At 44.4% G+C, this 21,881-nt stretch overlaps 1 protein-coding gene across 1 annotated transcript in view; it reads left to right on the plus strand.

The window, feature by feature from the left end:
* Hydin (HYDIN axonemal central pair apparatus protein) overlaps positions 1–21,881 on the plus strand; it is a 351,132-nt gene that overhangs the window by 123,611 nt on the left and 205,640 nt on the right. The window contains exons 13-17 of the mRNA XM_032887538.1: positions 2,151–2,374; positions 9,939–10,006; positions 16,334–16,569; positions 19,051–19,151; positions 21,323–21,458. Coding sequence (XP_032743429.1) covers positions 2,151–2,374; positions 9,939–10,006; positions 16,334–16,569; positions 19,051–19,151; positions 21,323–21,458 — 765 coding nt within the window. The remainder of the gene's footprint in view (positions 1–2,150; positions 2,375–9,938; positions 10,007–16,333; positions 16,570–19,050; positions 19,152–21,322; positions 21,459–21,881) is intronic.

The following is a 21,881-nucleotide window of genomic DNA, read 5'->3' on the forward strand; positions in this document are numbered from 1 at the left end:
AAGTGTCACTTTGATTTGTAAACTCTGTTGCCAGGTACCTTTTACAACTCTACAAACTAACAAATTCACTCTCCTAACAATATGAGAAGTTGAAGAGGGCAGATGGGGAAGTGGGGCCTAGAGACATTAGGGAGTTTGTCTAAAAAGGCTTAGCTAGGAAGTCAAGTGCAAATCTGAGATTTGAACCCAGGCCGTTTGTCTTCCAAATCCAAAAATACTCATTTTTTCCTATGTGGCCTCTTTAAAAGAGAAAAGGGTGGAAGCACAATTCAAACTACCAAGAACCTTAAGACAGGAGAGTTTGGAAATAGACATAAAACGGTGAGCCAGGCAGCAAGCAACCTTATTTATGGTTTTGTTTTGGCGCACCAGTTATCTGCCACTGGCAGAAGTGGCTGTGTTCCTCTGCAGGGGACACAGCTTTCTGTCCAGAGCAGCCTGAGCCTCTGAGCTTAGTCTCCTCGGCCTCTAACCATAGCTGATCTCCTCGGCCACCTAGCACACTGTCCTGACAAAGCTATAGAGCCACGTGAGTGTGCTGTGGGCTTCCTCAGGACAGGGCCCTGGGTTCGCATTGCCACAGACACTCTCCCCTCCTCTCAGACACCCCCTTCCTCACCCTTCAGCACTTACACCAAAGCAGGAGCTGGCTAGCCACACCTCGTCTGCACCTCTCCCTCCCCGGACATTGTCCTCTGTGTTCTGTAACCACATCCCATCACAATCACTCTTTTCAAGGTCAGGGTGACTTCTCATCACACATAAGACCCCAAGCTCATTTCATAGAGCCCCTTCTGCTGACCTCTGTCCACATTCCACATTCATGGGGCTCCTTCCTTGGTTTCCAGTATGTCCCAGCATTCCTCATCACGTTCCTCGGGTCCTTCACATTTTCCTAATAAGTTTCTGGATATCTTCAGGCACTTATCAGTTTTCATTTACCCCAAGCCTCCTTGTGCAAATGCACGTCTTTGTTTGCTTATAGAGAACACATAAGAGGTATTCCATAGGTAGAGTTATGACCAGTCTCTGTGTGGTATGGAGAGGACAGATAGTTATAGCTCGCTTTGACTAACCTCCAGTGTCGGTTAAGGGATGTCCCTACATTTCTAGAGAGGAAGCCAGTCACCCTTCAGAGGTAAAGGCAGAGTTGTCAGGGAACAAAGAGCAGAACCTTTGCAGGCCCAGAATAGAACAGCGCAGCCGTAGCACAGGTTCGTGCACACTAATGGTGAGGTGTGGGTGGGAACAGCACCTGAAGGCCAGCTGCGGAGGACTCTGCACGCCAGTGTGAGCTCCTCATATGCACACTCAGAGTTACTGTGCAATCAGATACAGGCACGAGCATGGAACCGGGACACCAGCATACAGGAATAGATAGTAAAATGATTGCTTGCATAAGAATCCCCAAACAGCCACTCACCCAATGGTGTTTGAGATGAGCAACTCCAGGAGGGTGAATTCTCACAGCACCACAGAGAGAACACTTGCCATCTAGAGTCCTAGGTGACATCTGATATGCAGTCTCTGAGGCAGTTGATGCTGCTCCATTCTGATTTGCTTGCTTCTTTTTACAGCCCGCACTTTACCTCAGTTTCCTCGTGCATGAGAAAGAATCGTCTACCTTTTTATATCTACTTTAGAGAGAATATTTAAAAGGTAGTCCAAGAGTCTTCATTCATAGATATGACTATAGCCGGTCTTTTAATGGTATGAGTATAATTCAAATGACAAACTTAAAGATTTTCTTTTAAAATTTTAATTATGTATATGTGGAGGTGGTGCGTGTGAGTCTGTAGGTGCGGGTGCTGGTAAGGTCTGTAGAGTTCAGGTAGGCAGGAGCCTCCCAATATGGGTTCCAAGAGTGGAACTGGCATCCTCTGTAAGAACAACATGCACTCTAGTCTCTGAACCATCACTAAGCCCCAACTAACTTAATTTTAAAGAGAACACCAAAAGCATAAAATGACCTTGCGACGTAGGAGTCCAATCTTCAAGCATTTAAGACATCAGACAATTGAGTTCTCCCAAGAGTTTCCCTTGGTCATAATTCCTGAGGGTTTCCCTGATGCTGAATAATACATCGTGTATTTACATGAAAACTGACCGCTGTCCCCTTGACCTGACCATGTCTGACTTTCCCGACACAGGCAATCCTGTCCAACAAAGGCAGCATCGATGCCCTCTTCAACGTCATCCCCAAAACTTCAGCCTTGGGGGCCTGCTTTGTTTTCAATCCTAAAGAAGGCATCATTGAACCGAGTGGGGTCCAAGCCGTCCAGATCTCCTTCAGTTCCACCATCCTGGGGCACTTCGAAGAAGAGTTCCTGATCGATGTCAACGGGTCCCCTGAGCCCGTGAAACTGACCATTAGGTATGGTACATTCGTAACTAAGGTAGAAACTGACTGGAGTTTTCCCTTATACTTTCTAGAGCTACAAAAATTAGCTCGTAACTTAGATGTTCATAGTTGTTGATATGAAGCCTCAGCCCAGGGGAATGTTTTAAATGCCCACCAGAGTTTCTTTCCACATCAGATGTCCCTGTAATGTGGATGCAGATACACTATCTTGACATCTGGTTTTCCTATAAGTTATCACCTATCAGATAAGGATTTAAACTCAGTGGTTCTCAACCTGTGGGTCGTGACTACTTTGAGGATGGCATACCAGATATCCTACCTATCAAATATTTACATTGCAATTCACAACAGTAGCAAAATTATAGTTATGAAGTAGCAATGAAATGATTTTGTGACTGGAGGTCCCAGTGGTATTGCGTGGACTACATACACCCTGTGTTTTAAGCTGTTTGGAGAAAATGAGTTATTGTGGTAGCTCCAGGAATCAGCCTGTCTCCTTGACAACAGCTCTGCCGATTCTCACAGTTTCTCTAAACCTTCTCATTCATTTTCATCATATGGAAATTCTGTAAACAATCTTATTTTTAATGCCCTCAAGCACTGCCCAAGTGACCACTTATTAGTTTGTTTGCCCAGGCTAGACACCTACAGCTTTTATGACAGAAGTTTTGGGGGGCTTTTCTCACTGTTTGTGGTAACTGATAGTCATGAATAGAACTTGTCCTTGGGTTTTGAAAAAAGTCTGTTTTTGCAGCCCAATAAGATGATATTGACCATTGCTGCTTAAAAAGGCCATTTCTCCCAAATAGAAAGATCACACCTTCAAAACACAGCTGCCCAACTCTGGATGCTGGTCACAAGAGGGTCTTTAAATACATGAAAATCTCTCTTATGATGGCTGATATCAGGGCCCGTCCTTCTACAAACTGATGTGTCTCTTGGAGCCTGGGATAGCAAAGGAAGGAGACATGATGTTGTTTTTGTAAAAAAAAAAAAAAAAAAAGTATTGATCTCATGATATCTACTAAAAATTTAGAATCTCGAGATCAGCTCAAAGGCTTTTATTCTCAAACCTTTTATTCTTAAACTCACTCAAGAACTCCTGTTATTGTCTAGATTGTGTCCCCAGACTTTCAGATATTGAGTCTTAGCATCTCAGAATGCGACTGCTCTTGGAGATGAGACCCTTAAGTAGGTAATTAGGTTAGGATGAGGTCATAGGGTTGGACTGTAATCCAATAGAAGTGGATTAGAAGTGAAGATTAGGACATAGACATACAGAAAAAGGCATAAAGTAGAGATGCCATCTACAGCTAAAGCCAGAAACCCTTGGGGAAAAAAACAACTATTGCCAAGGCCCACCTTCCAAGGACAGAAATGAATTTCTATCATTTCCTGTTCAGTTTTTGGTGGTGGTGGTGGTGGTTGTTGTTGTTGTTGCTTCTGCTGCTGCTGCTGCTGCTGTTGTTGTTGATGTTGTTGTTGTTGTTGTTGCAGACAGTCCTTAATAACTAAGGAAGGCAAATGGTCATACCTCACACCATGCCTGGGGACTTAGTCCATCTCAATTAGGATTTTCTTAAAATCTCAAGGCTTATCTGAAACACTCTCAAGCCATCTATAATTTTCCCCCAATTATCCATGTTGGTATCCATGGTATCCAGGCATGGTGTTGCACGTCTGTCATCCCAGGACTTGGGAGGTAGAGGCAGGAGGATTAGGAGTTCAAGATCATCTTTGGCTACATGGCAAGTTGGAGGTCAACCTGGGCTCCATGAGACCCTGTCTTTGAAAAACTATTAAAAATTAGAGTTGTTTCACAAATGGTTGAAAGCACAGACTCCTCTGGAAGGTGCAGCAGACTTGCACTGATCCATAGCTTACACCCTTCAGCATCTGTACCACATGAGAAGGGTTGGGGACACCTTTCCACAGCATGAGCAATCAGCCCATTTCTTGTGTCCCTAACAATTCACACCTCACATCTCATGGCAAGTTGTTCATCCGGTCCCTTGAGGGTCCTTTATCATCCATCAGCAGATCAAACTTTCTGACTTCATTGTCAAGAATCATATCCTCTGACAACACCCAACGGCCAACATGGTTCCCCACAAACACACAGTGCAGATGCTTACAGGTCTGCTCTTTTGTGGGCTTAAGACAAAGAATAGCCTTTATGACTATGGACAGCAATAATCCTTAACAACAAACCACCAAACCAACCTATAAAAAGATTAAACACCAGGATCAGAGGGATTTTTTACCCCTAGAAAGTCAAGGCTGGATCACATAGCAAAATAAGCCAGCATGGCATAACATTAGTGACGTATAATACCACAGAATAAAAGAGAAATCCAAAAGGTTATCTTCAGCACATATAAAAGGGCATTTGCCAAAACCCGCCAGGGTTCCGTGATTTGAAAAGGAAAAGAGATCAAGAGCTTAATAATATACAGACATTTCCTCAGCATGAATCAGAGACCCAAACTCAAGAGCCGATGCTATGAGACTGCTCACAGCAGGCACACATAGATACACATGGCCTTGGATTAGACAGTGGTGTCTCAGACAAGACACCTAAGCACAAGCAAACAAAGGCAAGTAAATAAAGTGACTTCATCAAAGCGTAAGAAGATGTGTGCTTCGGTGTGCACTACCGAGCCAAGTGGGAGACTGTATTAGCAATTCGCATATCTGATAAGGGAATTCTAACTAATATATACAGAAACAATGAATAAGAATATAAATAATGAAATTTAAAACCACACAGAGCTTTTAAGACACTGATCTCAAAAAGCATAGAGGTCTGAGCGATATCATGGTTGGGGACATGTATATCAAGAGGGTCCACCGCACCATCGTGTAGTTGGTCATAGGCAACAAAATGGAGAATGAGCACCGGCAAGGATTTGGAGCCTTGGAGTGTGCGCATGTTGATGATGGTGTGACAGTTGGTACTGACTGTCAACAAGACCCAGAATTCCTAGCAGACAGATCTCTAGACCTTCTGGGGTAGAGTTTCTAGATTGCATTTATTGAGGTAAAAAGACCCAGTCTAACTGGGCTGGGATCTCAGGCTGAGTGAGGAGAAAGATCCCTAACTGCAGATGTAACGTGACAAGAAGCCTCATGTTCCTGCTGCCGTGCCTTCCCCACCATGGTGGGCTGTGATCTTAAACTGGGAGCCAAAATAATGGCTCCCTTTCTTAAGTTGCTTTTTGTACAGATATTGTATTACAGCATTGGGAAACCAAATGAATACTGATGGAAATATAAGACATTGCAGCCAGTATAAATAATAGTCCTGTCCTTACCTGAAATAAATGAACACTGATCCAACAAGTCTATCAGCGTATATACTCAGAAGAAATGAAGGCATACACCCATATGTAAACTTGTACATGAATGTTTATAGAATCATTATTTATACTGGGCAAAGATAAGCAAAATATGATACACTATTCATGAAATTTTATCAGCCACAAAATGGGGTGAACAAAAGAAAGACACATGGCTGCATGCTATGACGTGGTATAGTGGGTGAGCCTTAAAAGCTCAACCAGTGAAAACAGCCAGTCACATGCATATGTAACACATGCACACGCAGACAACATACATTACATGATTCCTATTCCATGAAAAGTTGAAAACGAGCAAATCAGGATAACAAACGGCGGAGGGTGACAGCTAGGGAATATGGATTTCCTTTTGGGGCACCGAACATGTTCTACAATTGGGCTTATCATATGATACATCCTGTAGGTAGACAAATGCTGTTGATTTGTATGTACACTTTAAATGGGTGAGATGTGAATGTATGTAAGTTATGTCTCAGTGACACTGTATTTAAAACATCAAATGAGTGTTCTGTCATTTCCTGGATATAGTTTTTTTTTTTTAAGATTTTATTTATTTTATATGTGAGTACACTGTTGCTATCTTCAGACACACCAGAAGAGGGGATCAGATCCCATTACAGATGGTTGTGAGCCACCATGTGGTTGCTGGGATTTGACCTCAGGACCTCTGGAAGAGCGGTCAGTGCTCTTAACCACTGAGCCATCTCTCCAGCCCCTGGGTATACTTTTTTAATTATGTGTATGAGCGCCTGTAGGTGCATGCACGTGAGCTTGCAGAGGTCAGAAGAAGGTGTCAGATCTTCTGGACCTAAAGTTACAGGCAGTGGTGAGCTGCTCAACTTGGGTGCTGGGAACGGATCCCAAGTTCTCTGAGGGAGTAGCAGGTGCTCTTAACCACGGAGCTGTCTTTCCAGCCACACAGATTGATTTTTTTTAAATCTCAAACCTCAATAGCATAAAGTAGAAGTTCATGTCACTAGCAGTGAGTGGACAGTCAAGGTGACCTGAGGTTCTCTACCGTGCATAGTAGGATTTTACAGTCTCATAAGCCAACTTGAACTAAAACCTCAGTTGCTCTCCAGGGGTTAAGTCTCTCTCTCTTTCTCTGTCTCTCTCTTTCTCTTTCTCTGTCTCTCTCTCTCTGTCTCTGTCTGTCTCTCTCTCTCTCTGTCTCTCTCTGTCTCTCTGTCTCTCTGTCTCTCTCTCTCTCTCTCTCTCTCTCTCTCTCTCTCTCTCTCTCTCTCTCTCACCACCCCCTTGGACCACTTCCTCCCAGTTTCCACTCCACTGTCTCTTTAATGTTTATCTCCCTCAATGAAAAGGAAAAGTCAATTATGCAAAGAATGCTGGGAGCTTTATCCCTAAACAGATTCCCAGTTACTAAGAGAGGAAAATAAAACCCCTGCATCGCTTTCCTTGCCACGTTACCTCCCCTCACTGAGTGCTGCGTGTGTTTGAAGTATTCTAGCACATTAAACCTTGCACAATGATTAGGAAATCCATGAGCCACTGGTGTCACAAGTAAATGTCTAGTTATATGAATATAATACACACAAGATCATGTTTCCATCCCTGTGTTATGGTTATGATTCACATATTACTTAGAGGGATAAAACCTTTCTTGGGGTCCCTGTCTCAAGTGATCCCTATGAAGTTAATAGTGTAGATTCTAGAATTTTTCTTATTCTTTTATTATCAGGTACCCTGCCCTGACTCCACGTATTTTGGGCTAGTATACCTTATAAGAGAACAAATACACGTTTGCTCTTTCTAATGATCATTTACTTACATGACATAATGTTTTAAGTGATTGAATAAACTATGATATGAAGTTGATGGAGCTTTAAATCCTATCCCAGTGAGCAATCTCGTTCTCTCTCTCTTCTGGCACATGTAATTTTATTAAGTTTTATCTATTGCATAGACATGCTTCGAAATTTAAATTGCCTCACTCGCATGCTAATCCAATCAGTCTTAGTCTTTGAAATGATCCCATTAGCAGGTTTTCGCGTTGCTGGACAGCTGGGTAATATCCTGTTAGAATTCGTGTGACCACATCCAAGTCCAGGTGGCATCATTTAGTCACAGTTCTCTCGGTGACCAGAGCCTTTGATCGCCTGTGATTTATCTCCGTGCCTTTCAGTTTCTGCACTGATTAAACGACGACCTTCTGCGGTTTCCCATGCTCTTTCCCTACTTTCTTTTCTCCCCGTTCATTTCATATAGTTTTTGATCTGCTTGTTACTCTGGCCCCCAAAACTGTCTTTTCCAACTCAAGTGGCTAAGTTGCGAGCTCCTTTGACTTCATTCCCAGTTGGATCTTCACAGACTGCTGAGTACCAGACAGGCTTTGGAAACCATCTCAAATGACCAGCATGAAATAGAATCATGAGAACAGATTTTAGACTTGCAGCTTGTCATGTTGGGTCTTGGCTGCGGTCACCCTCCACTTCTCCACAGAAGCCTCAGCCCGTTAGAGCCACTTCTCCAGCAGCCACCGGTGTTACTAAGGCTCCAGTGTGTCGCATGTGGCATAGCAGGTCTCTGTGTGTCTAAACATTGAAAGCCTCACCATGTGTATGGAAAAATCATTCAGCCCTTACCTTTGCTGTAGACATTTTGTAAGATATCAATTATGGAAAACCATGATTCCTGCTTAACCAGTAAACAAGAATGCCGGCCATCTAAGTTCTCTTTGACTGTTAACGATTACCACAAATTTAGTAGATTAAAACGATATAGATTTATTACTTTAGAGACTGATAGATTAGAACCTCAACCCTGGTCTTAACTGAACCAAATTAAAGGTGATGGTAGACCTCTGAGTCTTTCTAGAAACCCCAGGCAAGAATCCATTCATCAAGCTTCTGCAACTTCTTAAGGCTATCGGTTCTCTCGGTTGGTAGCAGCACTGATCTATGGGTAGAAGTACAATATTTAGAAGGTAGTTTGACGACATCTCTAGTTAGTAAAACAACAGTAGCTGGCTTCTACCTACAGCCTACAACCTCTCAACCATGGGATATTTTACCAAGCTCACAGTATCAGGTATGAATTCTTCTCCTATGAAACTAGCTTAAAATCCCAACCAAAAACTCACTGGTTACCTCCCTAACAGCCACGCCACTACAGCACCAGTGAGCACATCTCGCTTGTCAGGTTAGGGTTTCTTTTGTTTGTTTTGTTTTGTTTTTTGTATATAGGGTTCACCGCTGAGTAAGAACACTGATAATTTTTGTTCCCTAGCAGTCTGCATAGCATTTTCTAGCATGATGAAAGCTAGCTCACAGGGCTGGCACTTCCAAAGACCCAATATGCATTTCATTTATTTCTTAACTATTTATGTGTATATATGATAGGGGGACCTGTGCACACATGAGTGCAGGTGTTCAGAAGTCAGAAGGCAGAAGATTCCCTGGGCCTGAAGTTGTAGGTCGTGTGAGCCACCTTACATGGGTGCTGGGAGCTTAGATTCCAGTCCTCCGAAAGAGCAGCCAGAGCACGCTCTTAACCACTGAGCCATCTCTCCCAATTTTTGTTTCTCGATGAGTTGATGACAGAGTATATGATTCATCCAAGTTAACTATTTTTCGTAGCATTAGTTTGGCAAACTGACTGCCTATTCCCTAGTGACTAGTAGGGGAAAGGTTACATACACTAACCACAGTCATTTCCTACCTAGAGTTTGAGACCTGGAAACCTATTTTGTGTATGAGTGTGTGGTACACACGTGTATGCATTCATGTTTGCATGTGTGTGAACACACATGAACACATGTATGTGGAGGCCCAATGAGACAGCCAGTGTGTTTCTCAATCATTCTCTGCTTTATTTGATGAGTCATGGTCTCTCAGTGATCCTGAAGCTCACCTACTCTGGTTAGTCTAGACGCCATGCCCCAGGGACTCCCTGTCTCCACCTCCTGAGGGCTGATAGTTCAAGGCCCCCCCACCCATGCTTGCTCAGCTTTTGTAAGGATGCTGGGGTTCCATACTCCTGTGCAAACTCTGCACACAGATGCTGAGCCCACCGAGACATACCACACACACTCTGAAAAGTGATTGCAATGGCTACTGTAACGGCTTGTCGCATTATGGCTTCTTAGACTCTGTTATTGACCTCATACCAAGGTTTGTTTATTGTGTGTATTTCCCTTCCCGGTTCTGAGCATTACCTTCGCTCATTCCCTATTTCCCCAATTTGTGCTTGACTTTCAGAGGCTGTGTGATTGGACCTACATTCCATTTTAATGTCCCTGCTCTGCACTTTGGGAATGTTTCCTATGGTGAGTATTCTTTCTTTCTTTTGTGTGTGTGTGTGTGTGTGTGTGTGTGTGTGTGTGTGTGTGTGTGTGTACATGTGGAATCTTGTAATTGTGTTTTTTATTTGCCTGAAGTAAATGTCGTCTCCGAAGCTTGTTGCATCTGTCTGCTAACCTAGGCCTAGGCCTGGAAGCTTCTAGCCTCCGTACATTCAAGCCTGGGCCTAGAATGTCTTCAGCCTCTGGGGCTTACTGCTGAATAAGCTCACCCTTTCTAGCTCTTTCTGAACTCTGGCTTCAGAGTTGTTCAACTCAGCTATTCTGGCTCCAACTCCTCTCTAAACCAACTGGTTCAATCTGGCTTCTCTCTTGGCCTCTCACTGCATTGGCCTCAAGCTAACTCTAGCAATATGTTCTACTTTTCTGGTTCCCTCTCATTTTCTGGTTCATTGTCTTCACTTGTCTCTAGCTTGTTCCCTCTTCAACCTGTCTCCATAAAACTGTCCTGGGAAAACTGCCTCCTCCTTCCAATCTGTCTCCACACTGCTTTCTTAAGTAGCTTCCCTGGTTTGTCAAATCTTCCTCTGATTCGTCACTTTGTCTGCCACTCAATTAGACATCACTTTCAAACGTGGGTGCTTCTTTCTACAAATGTAACTTTACCTTCGTTGTTTGGAACTAAGGTTCTGTCTGTATTCCAGCAGAGGGAGTAAATAAAGGTGTGAGCTAAGGGCTGAAACATGTTTTTTTCCAGTAAGTAACACAATCGTGGGGTTCATGTGTGAGCAAACATCCTGCAACAGACTCTGGAAGATAATCTTGTCATCCCTAGAAATACCATCTTCCTCCTTAAGACTCTTTCTTCCATTGGCCTGGAGCTCACCAGTGAGACTAGGCTACTGGCCAGTGAGCCCAGTGTGGTATTTTGAATAGGAATGGGCCACACAGGCCCATTTGAATGCTGGACCCATAGGGAGTGGCAGTATTAGGAGACATAGCCTTGTTACAGTAGGTGTGGCTTTGTTGGAGGAAGTGTGTCTCCAGGGGGTGGCTCAAGCCAAGCCCAGTGGATCATATTCTCTTCCTACTGCCTATGGATCCAGAGGTAGAATCCTTAGCTTCTTCTCCAGCACCACGTCTGCCTGCATGCCACCATGCATCCTACCTACGATGATAATGGACCAAACCTCTGAACCATAAGCCAGCCCCAATTTAATGTTTTTCTTTATAAGAGTTGTTGTGGTCATAGTGTCTCCATGGCAATAAAACTCTAAGATACCCAGGGATGCTACTTACCTTGCCCCCCAGCACTTGGGACTACAAGGACACACCGCCACAACCATCTTTTCATGTAAGTGCCAGGGATCAAGCTCAGAGCCTCGTGCTTACAGTGTTCTGGCTACTTTTATATTAACTTGACACAAGTCGAGGTCACCTTGGAAGAGGGAATCTCAATTGAGAAAATGCTTCCATCAGACTGACCTGTAGGTAAGCCCCTGGGGCATTTTTCTTGGTTAATTATTGGTATGAGAGCTCAGTGGTGCCAGCCTGGAGGCACAACCCTGCATGTGTAAAATGGCAGGCTGAGTGAGCCAAGGAGAGCAAACCAGTAAGAAGTATCTCACCACAGCCTGCCTTCAGTGCCTGCCTTCAGTGCCTGCCTCCAGGTTCCGCCTCGAGTTCCTGCCCTGACTTCCTTCCATGACCGACTGTTACGTGGACTGACGTGTAAGCCCAATAAACCCAGTCCTCCCCACATTGCCTTTGGTCATGGTGTTTGCCACAGCAGAGTGCAAACTAACACACCAACTAAGTCATTCCCCCTTTTCAGTTTAGAAATCGGATACAGTATTTCTTGGTCTCTGCCCAGGAGAAGAAAGGTTTACAAAGCAGCCCAATTAGCACTTCTAACAGCTAGTCAAGAGGCTCCTTTCCTCTGTGGCAGGGTCATTTTGGCGCTGTTTCTAAATGATACGTAAAGTAGTCACTGGGCCCTGGACACTAAGAGCTGCGAGGCTGCTCTTTCTCCAGCAGTGACACCAGCGACCTCACGCATCTGTCTCATGTTCACCATCTGTACATTCTATACTCTTTGTGCTTGGGATTTGGGGGCCGTGGTCATAGTGGTGACATGTTGGTTATTTTGTTTTGCTTTCTGGCATTGCTGGGTACCAAACCCAGGGCTTTGTGCATACCAGGCAAGTTCTATGTCAGTGCACGAAACTCCCAAACCTGCATTGTATCTAAATGCAAATTCGGATTTGTGCATCTGGCTGACAGCAGTCTCCTTAGAGAGGTGCTTTGGGGTTGAACTGAGGTCATGTGGTTCGACTCCAGGGTCCCATTGCTCTAGGCTGAAGGATGTTCCGTCTGTGCCGTCATCTCACCTGGTGTCTGTCCCTTGGCAATTTTCCCTGTCTATATTTATCAACTGATAAAAATGTCAACTGAAGCAGCGACGCCACTGCTGGGTCCATGGCCTGCAGTGTTGTGCTTGAACCCAACAATCCTTCTCAGAGGTGCAGTTACTGTAGTTAATCAAAAGTGGAGCATTGAGACGGCCAAATGATTTGCCAAAGACACATAGTATTGACGGAATCGCTATTTGTTTTGAGAGCTGCTTTCAACTGGGATCTTGCCCCAGTGAGGCACAATGAAGCCCTTGGCTGGTTACAAAAAGGAATTCATAGCATTTATGATCTTTCTGTGTCATGTCCTGTGAAACCAAATCCTATTTCTTAGTATAGAATTTCACTTGAGAAAGAGAATTTAAAGTGTATTTAGTAGGTTAATTTGATTTGATTTGATAGTAATTAGCCCTTCTATCTAGAAGGCGGTAAAAGGAAAAGCCCAGATTGAGAAACACTTGTTTAACTCCATAGCCCTATTCTTCACAGTCCGTTTCATTGTTTCCTGTTCATCTTGCTTTAGGTTAAATGAACCCTACTTCGGGGAAAAATAGCTCCTTAGCAAAAGCCTATTTGAATGTGTTCATCAGTTGCTTTGTATCTGGTGATAGGAGAATTTTAATTGTTCAGAAAACACTGTATGGTGACCACCACATGTAGTATACTGCATAAAGTACATGACATGTAGTCTTTCCCCAGATTATACATCTCCTGTATTCGGAATTCTTTCCGTGAATAACTACAAAGGTGCTACATTTGCAAAGTGACCTGCCCACATGTTTCCCTCTGCTTTCTGAAGATTCTTGGCTTCCTAGAAACATTGGGAGTCCCTCGTCTAAAGTCTCCCACGAACTCCCAGAAGTCTCATTTACTTATTGGTCACACACATTACTGAATTGGTGTAGTGTCGTCATTAGGCAGCCCATTGTTTAGTAGTGAAATCATGTTCCCCATACATCAACTTTTTAAAGACTCTGCTGCTGCTTCTGTGTGGTCTTGTGATCTATAGCTTCCTGTTTCTTCAAGAGGTCTTAGGGACACCTCTGCACAGTGGTAGAACCCTTGCTTAGCATGCTCAAGACTCTAGATCACAATCCTATCGATAGAGACACAGACAGACAGACAGACAGACAGACAGACAGACAGATATCTTTATTCAGATTTATTTTTATTTTATGTGTATAAGTGCTTTGCCTGAACATGTAAGCAAGCCATGTGCATGCAGTGTGCAGTGAAGGCCAGAAGAGGGCATCAGCTCCCTTGGTACCTGGAGTTACAGATGATTGTGAGCTGCCTTGTGGGTGCTGGGAATTGAACCTGGGTCCTCTGCAAAAGTAGTCAGTGATCTTAACCACTGAGCCATCTTAGCCCCGAGAAAGTGCTGTGTTTTGGTTGTTGTTTGCTTTGTTTTGTTTTGTTTAGAATTAATTTCTTAATGGACTTTTGGGGGTCAGATAAAAATATAAATGCTGAAGGAGAATCAAATCTTTTGAGAATGCTCTCTTTTGAATCAACATTTGAGTATAGGAAGAGGTATAAGTTACCTCTGTGAATCCCCGAACATTCTGTCCAATCATGTTGTTAATTGTCCTAAGACTTACCTACACATGCTAACTGGAAAGAATACAGATGTTGAGAGCCGTAAAATACTTTCATTCTGGTAGAACTTCAGATAGAACAGACTGGGGATGGAATGGGGTAGGGGAGCAGAAGGCTAGGTATAGTGTTCATACCAATAACCATTCAGTCTTTAACAAGCCAACAACCCCTCCTGAGGCTCTGTGAAGGATATGGGGCACCACAGACACTACTACAAGGAACTACATAAGTTTTAATGAGTTTTATTCTGTGAAAAAATTCTGACTAAGGGAATTGGTCCCAGCAGTTGTTTGGAGGACCATGTGACTGTGGAATCCACTTTTCTTTTTTTTTTAAACTATTTATTTATTTATTATATATAAGTACACTGTAGCTGTCTTCACATATGTAGTAGAGGGCATCGGATCTCTTTACAGATGGTTGTGAGCCACCATGTGGTTGCTGGGAGTTGAACTCAGGACCTGTGGAAGAGCAGTCAGTGCTCTTAACCGCTGAGCCATCTCTCCAGCCTCCGCTTTTCTTAATACCATGTATTAGTAGACCATTTAAGTCATTAATGGCCAGGTAAGGTAAGTATAGTTTTCAGTCATTATTGGGCAAGATCTGAAGAGTCCAATATGGCATTTATATGATTGTGAAGATGGCACCCACCACTTTCTCTGGGATTTCTAAGAGAAGGTGGTTTGAGGCAGAAAACCCGAGGCTTTACCTAGAAGCAGCATGTCCATTATCCTGTGGTTATTCTTGATCTAAAAGTGACAGCAACTTCACAGCCACCCAGAAAATCCAGCCAAAAGTCTATTTATTGCTTTCCCAGCAAAGGAGATCTACATCTCTTACAAAAGGAATGTTGAGTCTCACCAATTGGAAGCCAATAGGGCTGGTTATAACCTGACACAGGACTGGGGGTGGTGAACTAGTCTTAGATTCTGCCTGGGTCTAACTCACATCACCACGTCTTTCCTGGGAGAGGCTATTATCACATCCTATGTCAACAGCCCTGAGAGCATGGTTCTCAGAAAGGAACAATACAAATTTGTCACCTGTTGGCACGTTCTAGATCAAACAGCAGACAAGTATGTAGGCTTCTCCTTCATGCATTGCCAAACAGGACTGAGTACGATCCTACATTCTAAAAATCTACATTGGACACAGAGATTAAAGGCAAAATGCACTTCTACAAGACAACTCACAATAACTAACAGCCGAGGTTGCCTCTTTAGAGGGGCCTGGGTGACAACCGAGGGCCTTGTTTTGGATTACGGTTTAACCTGCATGACTAAATGCATAAGTATTCTCTAGTTAATTCATGAATGGATGAAGTGTATGTATTGATGTGTGACTGGGGACTTAAGGAGCTAACAGGGAATGGATCTGAGCAGAGGAAATGACATAATCTGTGAAGATAAAGACGTCACAATGAAACCCATGAGATTGTACATACACTAAAAAGCGCTTTAAAGAGGCCCCAGGGATGTGGCTGAGACGCCAAAATGCCGGGAGAGCAATGGAACTCTCAGAACCCACATGGACTGTCTGGATGCATGCAGTGGGGCATTCTTACATTACCAAATTCGGAGAGGGAGACACAGGAGGATCCTTGAGCTTTGCTGGACCGCCAGTCTCACCCCAGGCTTGGTGAGAGACCCTGAAGCAAAAAAACTAAAGAGTATAGAGGAAGACACCTGGTATTGACCTATGACCTGTACTCATACACCACACACATACAATGCATACATACATACACACATACACATATACACACATACATACATACATACACACATACACATACACACATACACACACACACACATACACATATACACACATACACATATACACACATACATACTTACATACATACACATATACACATACACACATACATACTTACATATATACATACACACATACATACACACACATACACATATACACACATACATGCATACATACACACATACATACACACATACACATATATACAGGCACATATACATATGCATGTTTATGCATACACACATACACATATACACACATACATACATGTATACACACACATATACACACATACATACTTACATATATACATACACACATACACATATACACACATACATACATATACACATACACATATACATACATGCATGCATACATACATACACACATATACACATGTACATACTTATATACATACATACAGAGGACAAGTTAGAAGGTAATGAGACACAGTAGTGAATTACATACACAACCCTAAGCCATTGCTAAGGGAGATTTGTTGGACAAGGAAGGCTACTGGGGAAAAGAAGCCTTTCTCACCTCAAATTTTGTTTTCCAGGATTTCCCCATACTTTGACGTGTTCCCTCAATAATACGTCTTTGGTCTCCATGACCTTCAAACTGCGTGTCCGTGGCGATGGCGAAGGCATGAGTAGCATCCCAAGTTACTCTCAGGATTCGGACAGCAAACGACGGTCATGGATTAATACAGAAATATCCACAACAAAACCCAAAGAATTCACCATCACTCCCAACAGTGGCACCATCCGTGCCCAGGGTTTTGCTGCCATCAAGGTAAAGTGCACAGCTGTCAGCACACACAGCTGAACACCAGCCACCTTTCAGATAGCCACTGATATGTCACCTAGGGTTCTCTGCCCAAGGACACTGATAGGGAATGCCATGGGGAACCACAGGCAAAACTGGCCCTGTAGGACTAAGCCTCGGAGACCACAGAACCAGATGCAAAGAAGTTCTCACTGCTCTGGGTACTGGAATCACTAAGCTTGGAGACTGTGCTCAGCCAGTCCTAGCAAGTCAGCCCTCAATGAGCCAAGTAGAGAGAGACAAACTCCCACCACAGAAAGGGACCAAAGATATCCAGTGGCTCCCACTCCCCAGTCCTCTTGGGGTCCTGACATGAAATTTGGTTTTAAGTAGAGGAGTTCTGGTCTGGACATGGCCCCATTCATCACCACGATCTCAGCTCTAGCCTCTCCTCAGAGGTAGTCTGACCAGTTGTTGGAACCAGATAGGATCTCTTTCCAGACAAAAAGAGACTTCTCCTTCTCCTTCTCCATCTTGAGATTCCAGGAGCTGGTGGGGAAAAGGGACTCCAGTATCTTGGGGACTATTGTTTTAACAGTCTAATGGCCAAAAGAAGGGCCCAAGTGCCTCTTCAGAATAACTTTGTCCCCACCAGACCAGTTTCACCCCAGTTAAATGTATATTCACCAGGTCTAACATGAATACAGAACCCATATCTTCAGGGGAGCTGTGGCTTCCAGTGCAATCAATCACTGTTCCATACAGAAATGCACCCATTGACTGTAATTGAAGAGCGGAAGAACTCGGACGGAGTCTGTCTGACTTTGTATTTAGGTCCTGCACAACCGTAAACGCCTGGGCTTATGCCCAGCTGACAGCTAGGTCATTCAGGTTTGCAGTATAAATCTGGGTCCTGACAAATGTGGTCACCGTGTTTCTTTCCACTAGAGCTTTGTATGTGAGTCCACAGGAAGAGGGATGAGAAGGCTGCCCAGCCTACGGTCTCCCTAGGCTTGGTCTGAAATCAGACCAGTGCAGTGGCCTTAGTGGCAGCCCCATGGTGCCCCCAGCAGGGTTACCTCAGAATTAACCGAGAAGAGTTTCAGCTGTCTCCCTTCACCTTTTCTTCTCCAGACACCGGGATCTTGCAAAATGGAGGGCTCCTGACTGAAATGGTGGTTTCTGGGAAGGAAAAACTTGGCAGCTAAAATGGCTAATTCTGTAGATGTTACCACTGAATATTTATTCAATCCAGCCACTGTTTCATCCCCAGATTTGTTTGAGATGCTTTTCAATACCTCACCTCAAATCTATTCATTTTAACTGTTTTTCTGGGACTTTTCAGCCCTTCCATGGGCTTCTCCAAGGGTCTAGAGAAGCTCGCCCTGTCATTACATTCTCTCCGGAGATGGTTAAAACTGACTTCTACTGGAAGGTGCTCAACCATGGTGGATTTATTTTTCACTTGCCCCTCAGCCTCCGTACGATCCAATCCCTCTGTCCTTTTACCCCTGGGGTAGCTTTCTTCCTACCAACCTCAATCCCAATACATAAACAAAGGAGTCCAGTCATGCCAACACCTCCACTTTTCTCCTAGCCAGATCATTTTTCTTTCCAAACCAATGCCTCCCCTTTTTACTTTTTTTTGTGTATTTTTGGCAAAACCCCCCTCTGAGCTTCAGTGTTCCCTCCTGATCTGCACTTTCAGCCAGGTCTGTGTGGACTCAAATTTGCATGCAGCAATTCCCTGTGCAACCAGAAAGATTTTAATTAGTACCCGGATACATAATTTATAGGCAGAAAACCCTTAGCCCATGCCAGAAGCTGTTCTCCAAACTAACAAGTATCGTTTCCAGTCGAAATCATTTTGAAGCAATTAAAAGTTGTAACAAGGCTTTCAGAGGGCCTGAAAACAAAGTTTCACCGCAGTAAACACAAACATAGGGGAGAATCTTCTGGGTAGAGGTTGTCCTCAGGTGGACCTAGCTTTGGACATTTCTATTTTTCTGCTAGAGTGGAAAGGGGAGGCAAATCTTTTAGTTTGAAAATCCAATTGCCCCTGCAAGTTTCTAAAGTGTACATAGTTATTTTCCTTTCCCTTTGACATAAGGAAATTCACTATACCGTTTCTTCAGTTATATTGAAGTTTGGCCATTTAGTTAGCCCCCAGTGTTATAAGGAACAATTTAAACGGCAATAATTAAAGTCTGTCTGCCATGTTTGTAGTCTCTCACCATCTGTGGTCACCTTCCCCTTTGTGTGGGTATGTAGTCCCCGTGATAAATGAGACCCCAGAAATGAGCCAGCCTTTTATGCTAACACTGAATCTCTAACCCAGCGTGCAAAAACATCTACCGTGCCCTGACCCCATAATGTAACTTGTTCAGTGTAAAGTGCCATCCATCTAACGAAACAGGGCACTTAGAAACCACACTGATGCAAGCCTTCTCCCCTGGCTCCCGGCTCCAACCTGCAGAGGACAGCAACCTGTCACCTCTTTCTTCCCAGGTGACCTTGTGCTCCAACACCGTGCAGAAATACGAGCTGGCGCTGGTGGTAGATGTGGAGGGCATCGGAGAGGAAGTGCTGGCACTCTTGATTACAGCCAGGTAGCATACACCTGTTCCTCTCTGCCAGTCCCCCCCCCCCTTTCTCCCCCCCCTGAGTCCAGGGTCAGGCTGCCTCCCACAAGGCAATTGGCCTGCGAAACACTGCATACTAGATTTCTCTTGCCTTCCTGGGGATGGGAAATGGAATCTGGGGTGCAAGGAGCAAAGTTTTAAAACAGAGAATGTTTAAAAAGGACCTGTGGTGGAGATATCAAGGACCAAAAGGCTTTAAGTGTACGCCACATTGCTTTCTAATGAGTACAAGAACTAATAGGTTCATCAGGTAGGCGATGAGTTACTAAGGCTTTTTTTTTTTTTTTGAGGTTTTTAATGTGGTCTGTATGAAGGTCATGTAGGAGAAGGCGCTGGTGTCAGTCTCTAATAATATAAACTCATTGTCTTCACTCTGTGTGTGCACACATACAAGCACATGTCTGATTGTTGTATATGTACATGTGTGCACATGAGCGTAGGGATGCACTCACTCCAGTGTGCCCATGGAGAGGCCAGAGACTGATCCTAGGGTGTGTCTTCCCCTATCAATCTCCACTTTATTCTTGAGACAGGGCCTCTCACTGATCCCAGAACTGACCATTTTACCTAGACTAGCTGCCGATGGAGCATCTGAGATCCACTTGACTCTCTCCCCTCTTGAGGCTTTTATCTGAGCACGGGAGATTCTAACAGCTCCTCATGCTTGCACAGCAAAGCACTACACCTCCCAGGCACCCAGCTTCTCCCTCTCTTTCAGTGAGTCAGGAAGGATCCCTGAAGTAAGGTTTAAACTGGGGCTGCCCCCTTCCCACAGCAGACAAGCTTCAGAACTCAGGGAAGCAAATGGCTGTGGACAGAAAGGACGTAGCAGAGCTGGTCCATCAGTGTCTGGGAAGTAGGTCTTATGAGTCTTAGGAAGACACACCTTAAAGAGGGTGCAGGCACTCTGATTGGCGGGAGGGTAATAACCGTGTGTCGGAAGCTCCGAATGGAGACAAATATCAACCTGGAAGGAACTAGGGCTCTTGCTGCCTCAGTCTGCTTAAATGTCGCCACCATCCAACTTCGCTTGTCTCCTTGAACACAGGAAAGGCTCTTTGGTTCAGTCCGTGCCTTCCTGGGGTCTGCCTTGGCTTTGGTCTTGCCAAATTGTAAAAAATAATAATGCCTACAGGGACCATGGGTTTCCTGCTAAGGTTTGCTGTGACCCCTGTAAAACCTCATACACCCTCTCTGCCACACAGACTAGGGAAGCAAAAGAATAGCGGTTGCTTTCAACTGGCAACTCCCTTGCTAGCTAAAAGTACCCACTCAGAAAGCCAGCGGCGACTTGCCGCGCCCGCGCCCAAGGCTCACCCGCTCTAGCTGTGCACTCTCCAGGATTCTTCCACACCACCCTAAGAGTTACAACCCCACTAAACAAAGCCATCCAATCTCCAGAATGACTGTCACTTCTCTCCCCAGGGGGTGAGATGTGAGACAGAAAGCAGGTGACTCAAAGGGACATAGGTTGGACTTTGTGAGGTCAGCATTGAACTGAACTCCACGGGACTTAAAAAGCCGTCCTCTACATCTTTGTGCTTCATGTCAGGACCGTGAGTGGCATAGGGCAGACTAGACACTGACAGCCATAGACTTGAAATAGAACCCAGGCCACCCATAGGGCTACATGTAAGGGACACCGGCACGGCTCCAGTCCAGCACTGAGCTGCAGAGACTGCTACCCTGCACAGGAATCAGAATTATTATTGTTATGTAAATGATTCAAGCTTTGTCCTGGGAGGCTTTCTAACCCATCCAAGCAGCACAGCTAGTTAAGCCTCTGTACAGTGGCACTGGCCCTATTTGACACAGACACAGACCCGCTACCCTGAGGAACTTGGCTATGAGGCCCTTCATAAAGGAGGGGCACGGTGAAAACTGAGTGGAAAGAGTTGTCGCAGCCCGGCAAAGGCAACTATTTAAGGAGGTCTACCTCTAGTTCTCTTCTGATTAGTTAATGCTAAGTGGGGGCTAAAAGAGAGAGACAACGGGACAAGAAGGGTAGAGACAGTTACTTGTTCCCCACAGTGCCCCCTATTAATGTTACTAGGGAAACCGCTATGTAACAGTGACCGATGCATTTAGCTTAGCACTCTGCCCTTTTGAATGTAACAAGCTCTCCATCCTTTGAGCAGATGTGTTGTGCCCAAGCTCCAGTTGGTGACTACAGAGGTGGACTTCGGGCGCTGCTTCCTGAAGTACCCATACGAGAAGACCATCCAGCTTGTCAACCATGATGACCTTCCTGGGTGCTATAAGGTCCTGCCTCAGGTGAGTTACTTTATCCCTTTTCAATGTTGACCTTTCTTCCAGTGGACTCACTCCCTCAGTGAAGAGGAGGCATCCTTCTGAGAAGCCGTGGTGGTCCTGGACCCATGACCTCTGATTTTTAACCCTCAGATGAGTCCGGGGCCACAGCTGGATGGCTGTCTGTGTGACTGAGCGGCTGCAGGTGTAAACGGTTGTTCATTTCCCAAGGAAATTGTCCTTGATAAAGAAGAGAAAGTGTCAATTAAACCAACATGCAGAAGTGCACCTGCAAATAATTGCCTGTGAATTAGCCATGCTTGGGAAATGAGCTGGGAGATCTCATTTGTACTCATGGCCAGGGTTGAACAGCCATCACCAAGATACGGTAATGAAGTGTTATAAATGGGCCCTTTGGACCAGAAATCTAGAGGTCACACAGGAAGA

This window comes from Rattus rattus, chromosome 17 (assembly GCF_011064425.1).
Source record: "Rattus rattus isolate New Zealand chromosome 17, Rrattus_CSIRO_v1, whole genome shotgun sequence".
NCBI classification, from domain to species: Eukaryota; Metazoa; Chordata; class Mammalia; order Rodentia; family Muridae; genus Rattus; species Rattus rattus.